This window comes from Colossoma macropomum, unplaced genomic scaffold (genome assembly GCF_904425465.1).
Source record: "Colossoma macropomum unplaced genomic scaffold, Colossoma_macropomum, whole genome shotgun sequence".
Taxonomy (NCBI): domain Eukaryota; kingdom Metazoa; phylum Chordata; class Actinopteri; order Characiformes; family Serrasalmidae; genus Colossoma; species Colossoma macropomum.
The window spans coordinates 16,948,195-16,961,183 of NW_023494804.1; the positions used below are offsets into that span (position 1 = coordinate 16,948,195).

Below are 12,989 nucleotides of genomic sequence, written 5' to 3' on the forward strand. Positions count from 1 at the left end.
AATAAATAGAGTGAGTGAGTAAATGAGTGTGAGTGGGTGAGTAAGCGAGTCGAGCAAACAATAAACGGACAGCAGACAGTAAATTTACATCTTGTCATAGAAAAGGAAAAAGATTTAAATTATCCCATATTTTAACAATTTCCACAAAAGTAGTAACGTAATTGACATTATTAGATAAAACGACCATGTAAATTATTAAATAATAACATTTTTCTTTTGATTATTTTAGCATTTTATTTATTGTGTTCATTAATTATGTTTAATATGTACTTATTTAGTAAAACTATTAATCATTTTTTCATACAAAAATTAACATAAAATAATGAAAATCTTTTTGACTTTTACAGTTCACATTTTTGGTTTTGACTTTACGGCGTCAACGCTCATTAAGCGGAAAGAGCGCTGCATTGTGGGATTTGTGTCTTTTTCGAGCAGCATGGCGGACGCATTTGGAGGGGATTTGTTCAGCGTGTTTGAGGAGGAACAGAGCAGTTCCAGCAAAAAACCATCCTCAAAGACTACAGCGCAGCCCGGGTAGGATTATACGGGTTTGGGTTCTTATAAAGCGCTTTATTTTATAAACAGAAACACAGTGGCGCTTTAGTTAGTTAGCCTCCTCACCACATGCCGTTCACTAACCGGCTAACTGACTTCAGCACGCTTAAAGTACTTTAACAATTTTTGCTCTGAGTCTTCAAGATTAACCTCAAAGTGTTTAAAATGAGCTGATACGATGAGGGAGATGTGTGACAGCAGGAAACATTAACATGTGCTCTCCAGGACCACTGTAGAAGCTGCGCTGAGAAACAGAAAGGAAAATAAAGTGCTTGTGTTGGAGCAGATGAGTAGAGACTGAGGCTGTGTTTCTGTTGTAGTGGAGTTACTTCAATTCAATATTGACTCAAGTAAGTTAAACATGAGAGTACATTTTCAAAGCTGAACAACCAAAGTAGCAGCTCATAATACCGCTTAAGTAAGTTAAGTACTGAGTAACTTGGAGCACTGCAGTGGAAGTTTAGCATATCTCAGCAGAGAAACTAAAGTTTGTTAGACTGTCTTCTTCTCTTCTTGGATGCTTTTGGTCTGAAATAAAATGCTGCAACTCCAAAGTGAGAAGAGTGAGCAACTAAAATTGAAGTGAGGAAAAAGTAGATTGTGTTCCTCACTGATATACCTTTTAAAAAGATGGTTCTTCAAGGGTTCTGTAGTAAAGGGAATTGCTTTTTTTTTAGAAAAGCGTGTGTTCTATATAGAACCATTTATGGCTGTTTGGATTGAAGCTAAATCTATGTAGAACCTTTTTGTTCTAGCACCAAAAAGGGTTCTGTTATGGTTACATTGTCAAGCTTGTAACAATAACTGTATAGAACTGTATAGTGGTGCTGTATAGATCGATGGGTGCAGGTATCATGCAGATCACAGCTGAACATAATGACTCGTGATGAAGGGAAAATCCAACCCCATAATACAAACCTATCCTGAAACTGCACACACTCTCACTGTGTGGTGTCAGCTTGTTAGCGGTGTGTTTCTTTGTGGAGTAAACACCCGCGAGAGACACCTACCAGACCTGATATTAAACGCTAGTATTGAATCGTTGAGGTCACTGATTTAAGGATAAGTGTATCGGCTTTTAGTGTGTAGTTGCAGATGAACTAACATTGAGTGATTTTTCCATTTGTTTTTCAGGAAAACAGCCAGCACACATGGCAAAGACAAGACAGACTCTCCATCTGTCTCAGGGGCGAAGCGAGAGGCAGATAACGATGGGACTGAGGAGGTGGTGTTTGGTAAAAAAGCCAAGCTGGAGACAGTCTCAGCAGAGGAGATCAAGTAAGGCTCAGATACTCATGACCAAATTACTTTATATATATATATATATATATATATATAATATATATATATATATATATATATATATATATTTATTTATATATATGTATCTTTTCGTCAATCGATTTTCATTTCAAATCTAGTATTGACAGTTTTCTATCACTTGAACCTGAAATAAACGTGCAGAGGGCATGTGTTGTGTCAGGAGCTCAGAAATCAGGCAGTAAAAGATACAGGAAAGATCGGGCATTAATGTTGACAAGATAGGCTGAGTCCTGGCATTTTGGGCGACTACGTGACGTTTAATTAGTGTTTGTATATCTAATGTAGCTATTCTATCAGCAAAAAACTGAAGTGATGTGGGGAGGAGACTCTACAGGACTCCTGCCATTTATCAGTGCTCCTCAAATCAGAGTCCTCTATTGGCTTCCGAGTGGCGCAACCGTCTAAGCGTTGGCCCTATCATCAGGAGATTGCGAGTTCCCCCCCAGCATTCAAAGCGATGCTAGTCAGCGCAGGCGTCTGTTAGCTGACGTATCAAATCTGGCGGTTGGCACTTTCCTCTGAGCACGTTCAGCTGTCCAATGACGTTGCGTGAGTGGCAGTTCGAAAAGAAGGGGTGGTTGGCTTCACAGGAAGCCTGTGTTAGCCTTCGCCCTCCTAGCGTTGATAGTATCGTGTGATTGGGGGAGTCCTAACTAGCGGGTGGAATTGGAGACGACTAAATTGGGGAGAAAATCAGTCCTCTGGGGGGAGTCAGAGTCCTCTGAGTGCTGCACCAACATCCAATTCTTTTGTTATGTTAAACTAAACAATCACTATGAGACTCAGTGTTTGGCTTTAGGTCCTGTTGTGCTGTATTTTGTTAAGGAAAAGTCTGGATTAACCCTTATTTGCACACAGAGACAACCAAAATCGCGAGTGTCTATGCCTGCGAGATGTGCGTGCATGCGAAGGGGAGTCAGGATTCAGCACAACCGTGACAAACAGGCCTGATTTCAGTTATTTGCGTGCCCTCTGCATGTCTATTTCCGGTTAAAGCGATAGAATTTATTTTATTCTTAATTTATACAACCTTTTATTTCAATAAAAAACAAGAATTGACCCATTTTCCTGTTTTTCAATGCTATTATTATTATTATTATTATTATTATTATATGTGTGTTTTTTGTATTTTCATTTTTTTACATGGGTAAATTGAATAATCAAAACAACATCCACTGAAACTCATCTAGAACTGTGGTTGGTAGGATAGTCATGGCACACCAGACACAAATCATTGTTAATCAGTAAGGCTGATCATGAGAATAAAGAAGCCATATAATATGCAGCTGTACTTTAAGCAATTGTTCATTAATTGTATTGATTTCTCTCTCAGTCTTGCAGACCTGATGCCTAAAGTGAAAGTGGAGCAGGTTGAGACGGTGGAGGGCTGCACACATGAAGTGAGTCTGCACATACAGCCTGCTTTCATCACCCAAACTGTTAAAAGCTTGTTAAAGTCTCTGCATGTTTTTTCTATGAATTGACCAACACTTCAGTTTGGGAGTAATACCAGCCAATATTGACACTGTCTGTATGTTATAGGCATTTTTGCTGATAATGTGCAGATAATTAGCGACTTTCGTAACTCCCTTTTTTATAGAGCTAAGCCTTAGACCAGGGTAGCGTACTGCAGTCCTAGAAAGCTGGTGTCCGGCACAGTTTGGTGATTTTCCTGCTCTGAACTCTCCACCTAAACCTGCAGGTTAGCTCCAGGTTAACTAGTTGAATCAAATGTGTTTTGAGATGGAAAATCACCTGTGCTGGGGTCTGGCCCTTCAGGACTGGAGTTCACCACCCCTGCCTTAGACAGTTGTGCCACTGCGGAACCCAATGTGAGTTAACTGGATTACATCACTACAGGCTTAAGTGGTAAATCTGAACATAAAACACCATCATGGGTAATATATAGTAAATTGCATCCAAACCCAGAGGTTCACTATATGTATTGGGACACCTATGCTTTTATGACATCCCATTCTAAATCCATAGGCATTAATATGGAGTTGGTCCCCTCTTTGCAGCTATAACAGCTTCCTCTCAACCCCTGAAAAACAACCTCATAGCATTGTCCCTCCTCTGCCAAACTTTACGGTCGGCACAATGCAGTCAGGCAGGTAGCGTTCTACCGCCATTCACCAAACCCAGACTCGTCCATCAGACTGCCAGATAGAGAAGCATGAGTCGCTCCACAGAACAGGTTTCCACTGCTCCACAGTCCAGTGGCGGAGTGCTGTACACCACTCCATCTGACGGTTGGCATTGTGCTTGGTGATGTAAGGCTTGCATGAAGCTGCTCTGCAATGGAAACCAATGCCATGAAACTCCCGGTGCACGGTTTTTGTGCTGATGTTAATGTCAGAGGAGGTTTGAACTCAGCAGTTATTGAGTCAGCAGAGCGTTGGTGACTTTTATGCACTTTGCTCCTCAGCACTCAGTGAGCCGAGTGTAACTTTACGTGGTCTGACACTTCATATCTGAGTTGCTGTGGTTCCTAAACGTTTCCACTTTTCAGTAATACCACTCACAGTTGATCGTTGAATATCTAGGAAGGAAGAAATTTCACGAACTTTTTGCAACAGTGGCATCTTATGACTAAGAGGTGTGTCCCAATACCTTTGTCCATATAGTGTATGAGTGGGTATTTGAGTACTCAGTTAACCATTTGAGGTGTCAGTATTTGAATACTGAAATCTGAATTCGAGAGTTCATAACGTTTCATTATGGGAAGAGGGAGAAAACATACAGATTAACAATTCAGTAAAACGCAACAGGTTTGCATGTATTTGCGAGTAAGTATGTTTACCCTTTGCCACTCCAGATGTGCGTGCCTGAACGTGAGCACTTTGTTGAGGGTGTGCTGTTAAGGTCACAGCTGAGAAAGTTAGGCTAACTACTCTAGCTGATGTTGCTGAGGTCCAGAAACACTGAAAATATATTTCTCTGACAAACTAACATGCTGTGACTCTGAGGGGAAAATACCTTGTGTAGAAGACCATCCTCATCTGCTTCCAGCATAAAACTGAGCTCTGTCAGCTCATCTGAAGAGGCAGGCCTCTGTTACTCATGCAACATGAACATCTACCGATGTCTTTTGACTGTTTTTGAATAATATTAAATGTTCCTCTGTGAGCTGCTATAGTTTTGTGCACCTATTCTATGACTTTTGTGTAGTGTTTGCATTGTTTTATTGTGGAGTTTCCTGACTTGATAGGAGAAAAATGTTGTTTAGTTGCCAGTTTGTTTGTGAGAGGTTTCCTCTCTTCCCTGTAGGTGGCGCTACCTGCAGATGAGGAGTACAAACAGCTGAAGCCGCGAGTCGGAAAAGCAGCCAAGGTAACATAACTGTTTGCTTTCAGTTATGCATAGTGTCGTTTTCGTTGGTAGAAGGTGTGTAATAGCTAATGGAGACCCAAAGAAAAATAAGAATAGATCATGTTTTAATGTGCTCTGTGTTCACTTCCTCTCCTGCAGGAATACCCCTTTATTCTGGACCCTTTCCAGCGGGAGGCCATTTTGTGCATCGACAACAATCAGTCAGTTTTGGTGTCGGCTCACACCTCTGCCGGGAAAACCGTGTGTGCTGAGTGAGTCTGAAACTAACGTGCTGTTATTTACAAAGTCAAAGCAGCTAGAGTTTCTTTTCCATTGTAACCTGCAGATCATGGCCACGTTTTTGCATATAAATCCCTGTTACACTGGGTTAGTTTTATCTGGGGAGGTTCTGTAATCCAGGGTTTCTCAACCAGTGGGCTGTGAAGCAGTCTCTGGTGGTCCGCAGGCCTGTACTCAGAGGGAGGCCGTGATTCATATTTGGCCGGTAACATCACTGTAAGTCATAAAGACAAGTGGAAAAATGGTTAACTTAATAATTAAAAATCTATCAATTAAACGTTTTCATATTATAATCAAAATAAGTATTAATAGAGACGTACAAATAAAAACATCACAGTAGTGGCCTAATTAAACGTCAACAGTCTGAGACAACTCAGCCACGGACGCATGATGCAGACGACTGGCCAGAGATGAAGTTGTTTCTCAGGGCGCTTTGATGTGGACTATCACACCTTTTTCTTTAGTTCACTCCGTTTTTGATGTGTGAGCACTCCACCTGTATTCAGGTCTACAACAAACAGCTTAACTGGTCTGGCAGAAACCCTTGGGTCTCAGTCTGTTTCAAACCGAGCCTTGTTCAGTTCACTGCTGATGGAAACGTGCTCTGTGATGAAATGAGGGAATTCCTCAACAGAGATGGCTTTCTTTCTCTTCTAGAGGCACGTCGACGCTGTACAGTGTAATGACTGTTTTAACGACTGACCCTGTACAGGTTCTTAACACAAGCTGCTGTTAAACTATAGACGAGCGATAAAGTAGTAGAGAAGACGTGCTTGATTCCAAATCATGAATCGCGGAGGATATGTTTGTTTGAGCATCAGCGACCAAACAATTACTTATTTGGAAAAGCCAGTGGAGTATTTTCAGTGAGAACTTCATGGACTGCAGCACCAAATCACAATTCATATCTACTTTGTACATTTTCTATTTTTTTTTTTTCATTTTCTTTTTCCACCTTCTTTAGCATCACTTACCATGTGTTTTTTTAGGTTTTGTAACATACCTGCAAATTTTGCAAACCTACTGACAAATAGAATGTGCGATAAGATCTTTTCCAGGCCCTAATTTTCAGGTTTTCAGTGTCAGCATTTAAGAAAAGAAAAATAAAGTGGGATTTAAAGTTTTTAAAGTTAGTATTTTAGTTTTCCTGTGGGCTGCTATGCTTTGTAGTTATACACATGTGGGCCTTGAGGTGGAAAAGGTTGAGAACCCCCCCTGTAATCTAAGCAGTCAGCAAAAACATCTGATTAGTATGAGCCTGCAGTGTAGGATAGGATAGTTTTTCAGCTTTAAAGCCCTATTTGGACAGTTTATTAGTTTCACATGAGGAGGTGGTTGATGTCGTTTTCCCCTCCTCTTTCTCCCCCCCAGCTTTTCTCAGTGATTTTAGTCTTAATGTGCCATGTCAGTCAATTTTACTGACTGCATTCTCCTACATCAGTAAAAATTCCACATCCTTCCACCTTCTATAAAATGAGCTGTAGAAATAACCTCAAGTTCTGTTAACCCCATGCGAATTAGCATGTCAGTATAAACATTATCATATTCTGTGGAAATGGAGTTTCTTAAATAATTGGTAAACTCCAATTACCTACTTCCCCCAAACTAATCTTGTCCGAATAGGTTTTAAGATGAATCATTGTTTTAAACCAGTATGAACCGGGTGTGGGGGTGTGTGTGTGTGGTTTTATCAGTCTGACAGTAATAATTGGGCTAAATGGTTTTCTATAATAGTCTTCAAGAACAGCAGTCCTGTTTCAATCCACCTCATGTTAACTGAATAGCAAAACCTGTGTGTGTGTGTGTGTGTGTGTGTGTGTGTGTGTGTGTGTGTGTGTCTAGGTATGCGATTGCTCTGGCTCTGAGAGAGAAGCAGCGAGTGATCTTCACCAGCCCTATTAAAGCTCTTAGTAATCAGAAGTACAGAGAAATGTATGAGGAGTTTCAGGATGTCGGCCTAATGACTGGAGATGTTACCATCAACCCCACAGCGTCCTGCCTCGTCATGACCACAGAGGTACACCAGCTTCTTCTGTGGTTAAAGAAAATTATGATGCTCCGCCCACAAATGTGTTCTTAGATAGCTGATGTTGTGAGCTGGACAAACCTTACAGAGCACGTAAAAATCCAGTTAACCCTAATGAGAAACTGTAGAACAGACTCAGTTTGTATCACAATACCTACATTTAGAGCCAGTTAATTATGAAAATACAAATTGGGCTCAACTTTTATTGGTAGATGGTCAGTATTTACTGAGTGGGATTGCCTGCTTTCAGATTTTGAGGAGTATGCTGTATCGAGGGTCAGAGGTCATGCGCGAGGTGGCCTGGGTCATCTTTGATGAGATTCACTACATGAGGGACTCAGGTATATGACTCTGATATCATTAGATGTTTATTAAATTCCCCAAATGAATATGAATGTGCATATATTGGAAGTGGTCTGGGGGCAGTGATAAGAACCAAATTCACAGTATGTTTACTAATACAGTAAAATGTGTGTCCTGCAGAGCGTGGAGTGGTTTGGGAGGAGACGATCATCCTGCTCCCCGATAATGTTCACTATGTCTTCCTGTCTGCCACCATCCCCAATGCCCGACAGTTCGCTGAGTGGATCTGCCACCTGCACAAACAGGTACACGGTTCAGAGAGGACTGATTTCATGGGCTTTGCTCAGACTGCCAGTCCAAATCCGATTTTTGCAAACTGGATCCAAACTATATTTGGAGGTGGTTTGAAATATGATTCCAATCAGATTTTTACAGATGTGTCACAGTCCGGATGCTCTAAAATCAAATCGAATTTCAAAGTGTCTTTTGCGTCACTCACAACACAACAGTGTCAAAGAGTGATGGAAGTGCTGTGATTCCAGAAGAGCTCCAAAGATTCATGCTTATGCCAGAGAATTTAAGTTTAGAGGGTGACATGATGCACCTCCATCTCTCCTGCATCCACATTTGAAATCCACGTTACTGGCGCCTACATCCTTACTACGGCAACCCATGCAGATAGACTGGTGATGTCTGGATACACAAATCAAATCTGATAACTTGTTCATGTGTGGACAGTTAATTTGAGAAGCAAATCCGATTTTCCTCAGTCTGAGTGCAGCCATAAACTGTATATTTACTTCATAGTTGAGACTATGAATGTTTGTTTAGAGTTCATCAGTAAATCACGGGCCTCTTGTTAACGATGTTGCACTGATCCTTTAAATACTTGCAACAGTATTCATGTCACATTTATCTACCTCTGTATCTATACCCACTTTAGAGGTTGATGAATGTGCACTCCTAAAAAATAAAGGTGTCAGAAATGTTGCCATAGAAGAACCTCTTTTGATTCCCTACAGAACCTTCAGTGGTTGGTTCATGAGGAGAAAAGAGATGTGACCTTATAAGAATCTCCACATGATTTAGGAAGAACCCCTTAATTGTTGTTCAGCCTTTACTAAAGGAAGGTTCTTTAAGGCTGGGCCCACACTACACGATTCTTAGGCAGATTTTTAACCCCAATTTGCCACTTGCGACAAATTTTCATAGTCTGAAGTGATTTTCCAGGTTGGGAGAAATGACTGACTGTGTGGATGATCTGTTAGTGTGAGAGGAGAAATGAGTGAATCTTTAGCCCTCTGATCAAAATTTGAAGAGATCTGACGTGAGACCCTCTGATATTATCAAACATATTTATGACTCAAAACATTCATGAGTCCTGTAGTGTGAGAAGGTCAGAGATTTACTCAACGAGTGATTCAAACAGCCAATCAGAGAGCTGGAAGAGTGGAGAAACGGGTGAAGAGGCATGTATGCGCACTGCCTGAACAACGGAGCTGCATGTAAAACACAGGCAGATAAGAGCCATTATAATGTTTAGAATGCTGGATCCAGACATCAAGGCACTCTCTTTACAATTTCAGCTCAGCTGCCAGTTTGTAGTGAAATATTTCTCCAGCTCTCACTGTAATATCAGCACTTCTCACCACATATTAGCTCTGGGAGTTTGAGTACTTTTTTGTAGCCCAAACTCGTTATACAGGTTATTCTCTCTCTCTGCTTTGTCGTCTAGTCTAAGTGCCCTCATGACAAAAAAAACTAGAAATTCTGTAACAAACTGCTGTTAAGTTTGTGATGCTCTCCATTTTAGAAATCTGTTAAGATTAAGTTGTGCAGTGTATGGCCAGCATAAGCCTTTTTTTTCTTTGTTTTACTCATCTTTTTTTTAAACTTGGTTCTTAAGAGAACTGAAAAAGGATCTTGCATTGTCTCGCTTTAAGAACCGTTTGTGGCACCTTCATTGTGTTAAAGTATCTACATAAAACCTATATATTTCACCAACTATAAAAGGCCAGTAAGGCTTCTTTTATAGCCTCAATACTAAAGTTGTTGTTAGCTGCACATTGACCATGGCTGAAATATGAGCTTTAGCCATCATCTAATTTCAATATCATCATATCGAATTGTGGCACATGTTCATGTATCAACAGCTAGTTGCGGTGTCCAGAACTAGTTTCTGCCAAATTTGTGAACTAGCAAGAACCTCCACATCTGTCAGTCAACTCCAAAATTTAGTTTAATGTTTCTTCTGTAGTAAAAAATCTTTCAACTGATTGTTGGTGTTATAAGCAGTTATAAGCACAAAATCACCAGATTCTGTTGTCCTGTTTTTGTCTGTATCCAGCCGTGCCATGTGGTGTACACAGATTACCGGCCCACTCCACTGCAGCACTACATATTTCCAGCAGGGGGCGACGGACTTCACCTGGTCGTGGATGAGAATGTAAGATTGATCTGCTTTCTGCTTCTCAGTAACTGTAAGGAGCTCTGTGTGGGGTATTTACAGGTGAAGTGTGAGAGGTTTTGTGTTCTAGGATGCTTTTATCCCCTTTAATTAAGTTTGACTAGCACAATCTAGATGCCCTTGTCTGGAAAAAGAAGCCCCCTTGGTCTCGCATGAATTTGTCATCTTATTTTTTTCAGACTGTGTAATTTGTCGAAGCGCTCAATTGTTTATTAATTAAAGTTAACGTGATTACAAATAATATGCTAATATATGCTATAATATGCTAATATGCTTAAATAACTACATATATTTTCTCTGTGTTTGGTAAGTCCACCTTTGTCTTCGCATCTAAGAACAGCACTGTTTTCAGCATACCTGTATTGTTCCTGCATTGTTTCTCTAAACTGCTGGAACTACTTTTTCTGGCGGAAGAAACTGACAGTATTAAACACAGATTGTAAATGTTGATGAAATTAGTCTAACTATCTATCTAACTATCTTTCCCCTGTGGGTTTTTATTTATTTATTTATTTATTTATTTATTTTTAAGGGTGAGTTTAGGGAGGATAACTTTAACACAGCCATGCAGGTGCTGCGGGATGCCGGAGACCAGGGGGGCAGCGGTGGGGGGAAGTGGGACCCCAAAGGCAGGAGAGGAGGCACTAAAGGTAAGATTTAAAGCGATACTTCTCTCAGATGTGCTAAAAGTGTATGAATTGTGGTGGGGGACAGTTAGGATAAGACATTTTGTTGTGAAATGCTCGTTAAGTCAAATTATTGTTTTGCTTTATAGTCGATCTCCAAGACTTAATTATTTAAATAGAATTACATAGTCGTGCAGTCAATTATGCTTGCTTTTCGTATGAACAGGCTTGTCATTAAATTGTAATAATAAAATATCTGCATCTACTTACAGTGTGGTATGAATTGAACTTTCAATTAGTAAAGGCTGTTACTGCAGTAAAGGGGGACAAACTCCCTGTTAACACTCATTACAGAAGAAATGCTGTCTACAAACTTTTGGACATGTAGTGTATTTGAACAGAGTGTAAGAATGGGCAATTTAGGGCACGGACACCATAAGGGGCCTACGATGGTTCACTTTTGATACATCAGATTTTATTGATTGATGTAAAATAGGTTCTATAAGTGTTTAAGCACCTTGTCTTCCATCAGCACTGTCACTTTTACTGTAGTTTTAAATGGAAATAAGTGATGGAACATGGTGTCTCCAGGTCCATCCAATGTGTTTAAGATTGTGAAGATGATCATGGAGAGGAACTTCCAGCCTGTCATCATCTTCAGCTTCAGCAAAAAGGAGTGTGAGGCCTACGCTCTGCAAGTGTCTAAACTGGACTTTAACACAGGTACACAGGTGTTGTTATTTGCAAACACAGTAGTGCACTCTCCTTCAGAGTTAACAAACACACTGACTAACACACACTGACTAATCTTGCTGTAATACCTTCATTATCCACTTAAAGTTTGTGCTGGATATTACTTATCTAAGCATCAAACTTTTTTTTTATGTTGGAATGAAACAATAGAAGTCATATCGCCCCCCCTACACTTCCTGTAGTGTATTACAGTTTGTCAGAATGCCTGTGTGGATCATATGAACATTTATAGAGCGCTTTTGAAATAAAACAGTAGAAGTTTTTATATTTAATGCTGATGATAGTAAAATTGGTGGGAAATCTAAAGAGGAAGAATAGAAAGTTTTCTTTCTGCGTTAAATCACTCTGCATGTACATCTTTGCCAGACGTGGCTTTTAGGAAACCTTAACTCTAGGCCTGGGGTGTCCAGTCTTATCTGCAAAGGGCAGATTTTCACTCCAAACAAGCTGGAGTGACACTTCTGACTCCACTTGTTTACTCAGTTGGTCTTAGTCTTCAAACAGGTGAAAACCTGCAGCCACACCGGCCTTTTGTGGGTAAGACTAGACACCCCTGCCTTAGGCCAATACCTTCTTAAAATGGGAGCTGGGCGATGTGGCAAAAATGGAACATCATGATACTTCAAGAAGTTTTTAAAAAACAATTATATTTCTTGTACATCTAATAAACTTCTGTGCAGGAGCAAATTAGTGCAGCTTTTTAAAAAATACTAACAAAAACTGGGAATTCAGTGATTTGCATTGAGCCCATCACACACTGTAGTGCACAATTAAACAGAACTAATTATGCTCTCTTTGTAATGAAACATGGTTAGTCAGTGTTATTTGAATACTGACATACACTGTATACTCAGATCACTATTGTGACACATTGTGATGTAATTTATCACAGTAATGATAAACTTGGTTATATTGCCCAGCTCTACTTGATTATCTTAAAACATTGTATATGGCATGAAGCCGTGTGTTCGTAATTGTTTTGTGTAATAATTTTCTGTGAGGGAGCTTTTCGAGGTGGACGTCTGGTTCCTATCACCACTACTAAGTTTCTCTAGAACGGAGCATTTCACACCAAACCACTCTGAACGACTTTGTTTACATCTTAACCACTCAATTATGCAGAATGTTTTTAAAAATTGGTGGAATTCTTGTTTAAATGAAATAGGACAAAGCACCCACTGCACTTCCTATAGTATCTGACAGTCGATCAGAATGACCCAAGTGAACAATAAAAATTCACCGTGACTTGATTTTCATAATCTGCATCGTCACAGCCACAGGCGTGTTTGACAGGTGATGTTCATTGAAGCAAAAACAGGCTGCT

At 40.1% G+C, this 12,989-nt stretch overlaps 1 protein-coding gene across 1 annotated transcript in view; it reads left to right on the plus strand.

Annotated features, from left to right (window-relative positions):
* The first annotated feature begins 415 nt into the window (after positions 1-415).
* The window catches only part of mtrex (Mtr4 exosome RNA helicase), a 48,059-nt gene continuing 35,485 nt past the window's right edge, over positions 416-12,989 (plus strand). Inside the window, 11 exon segments of the mRNA XM_036595089.1 lie at positions 416-534; positions 1,690-1,833; positions 3,212-3,278; positions 5,149-5,211; positions 5,350-5,462; positions 7,333-7,507; positions 7,767-7,857; positions 8,000-8,124; positions 10,167-10,265; positions 10,819-10,936; positions 11,504-11,635. Coding sequence (XP_036450982.1) covers positions 437-534; positions 1,690-1,833; positions 3,212-3,278; positions 5,149-5,211; positions 5,350-5,462; positions 7,333-7,507; positions 7,767-7,857; positions 8,000-8,124; positions 10,167-10,265; positions 10,819-10,936; positions 11,504-11,635 — 1,225 coding nt within the window. The 5' untranslated portion in view covers positions 416-436.